General features: G+C 55.3%; 1 protein-coding gene across 1 annotated transcript in view; it reads right to left on the reverse strand.

Moving 5' to 3' along the window:
* Window positions 1-369: 369 nt before the first annotated feature.
* Window positions 370-1,764, reverse strand: part of MONBRDRAFT_13177 (uncharacterized protein) — a gene marked incomplete at both ends in the record, with an annotated part of 6,394 nt that continues 4,999 nt past the window's right edge. Inside the window, one exon of the mRNA XM_001751075.1 lies at window positions 370-1,632. Within this exon, the coding sequence (XP_001751127.1) occupies window positions 370-1,632 (1,263 nt within the window). The remainder of the gene's footprint in view (window positions 1,633-1,764) is intronic.

Here is a 1,764-nt window from a genome sequence, read left to right on the forward strand (position 1 = left end):
ACGGTCACGCGGCAATGTCGTTTGGCCACCCGTTCATCCATGACGTCGCTTGCACCTCGACAGCACTTGCCCGTCGCGCCACAACGACGACAACGCACCACCAGGAGCGCGCGCGCGCCCCGCCCATGGCCCGCTTCATCGTGGCGCGTCTTGTGTCAGTGAGAAAAAAAAAAAATGAAGCCAAAAGCAAAGGGAAGGAAGAGAGGCAAGAGGTTAATGAAGCAAAGCTTCAATTAATTGAAGCTGATCATAGCCATTCCAAGTAAAAAGTCGCAGTCGTTTCAGCAGTTATTGAAGATAATAAAGATGATGACATTCTGACATTCGGTTCTGTGTTCTGATTCTCTAAAGAGCTTCCTGTGTGTGTGTTTAACGAAAACTGTCGAGGGGGCCGACTTGGGCTTCCGCCGCACAGGGAAGCAGGACCCTCGCACTTTCAAACACAAATTCCACAAGACGCCAATGCCCATCCCCTGGAAATGGACAAGGACCGGACGAGTACAGCCACTTGACAAACAAGTCGCGCGTTTTTATATCCTTCAATGTCCTTTCCCTCAAGTTGTAGCCCATCCGCTGGGACAGGTCGCGCAGCCCCGAATGACAGTCCGAATAAAGGAGGAGACAGCTCAGGCCCGAATCCAGTCCTTGAGACTGCCTGCAAAGGTGATCCCATGTTTTACATCCACGAATCCCCTTTGGCATTCCACAAGCGTAGCAACAGGCTCTGTCGGGGTATGCGAAGCCCACGAAACATTTGCTTGCTTCATGTCCTTTGAAGTGACACCGCTCACAAACACGATTAGATACGCATTGATGCCCAGCCTTCAGCACGGGTTTCGCCTGTCGAATGGTACATCGCATGCAGTAATCATCCATCAACTTCAGAACGCCAATAAACTTGTCAGCCGCCGCGTAGTTCATCAGATATTTTTTTTTGGTCCCCGATTTCGACCGAAATATTGGCGCGACGTTGTGCCGATTCGGTGGCGTAGCTGCAGCAGATACCGTGGCTTCAGAGCGAGTGGTAGCAGTAGCGGCAACGGTGGCGGTGCGCGCATCACTCGATGCTGCTCGTTTTGCTGCGGGAAGACGCGACTCTGCTGCTTGCGCCGCTGTTAAAGAAGCAGCACCTGTGCACGTGACATCCGATGCCGTTCGCTTGGATGTTGAGGGAGCAGGGCTGGTAGCGATGCTGTTGCCAACGTTGTTATGATCGTCAGACCCAGGGGTACATGTACTTTCAGCTGCCAGCGGCACTCGCTTACGCCGCAGTGTACCCGAGGCTGAGCTTGCAGCCGATCGCGTCGGAGAGGAGGTTGAACCCGAGGCCGATGGTACTGGCACGCAAATGATCGAGGCCGACGGGGTTGGCGCGTGTTTCGTGGGGGTTGGCTGTGCTGCTGACTGCATGACTGGCTGTGGCGTGCTCTCGTCCTCTGCCATCGTGGTTTGCACCGGGCCACGCGCCTCTTGCTGTAAAGGCGCCTCGTCATTAGCATCAGAGACCATGGGTGAAGCTGGCACCGACATGGATGCTGTATCTGCCTCACCAATCCAAGCATCACTCGTCTGTATCCGTGGCACAGCAGCATCCGTCATTGGCCCTGCATTTGTCGCCACCGCAGCCGTGTCCTGGGCACGTGGAGTGCTTCTGCTCGACTGCGCCGCAACGGCACCTGGTCCTGGGGACGCGACTGTGTCAACGTTCGATGCTGAAGTTACATCCAAGGCGGACTCTGGCCCGATCGATTCTCTCCTCGAGCC

The sequence above is a fragment of the Monosiga brevicollis genome, genomic scaffold (assembly GCF_000002865.3).
Source record: "Monosiga brevicollis MX1 MONBRscaffold_152 genomic scaffold, whole genome shotgun sequence".
NCBI lineage: Eukaryota > Choanoflagellata > Craspedida > Salpingoecidae > Monosiga > Monosiga brevicollis.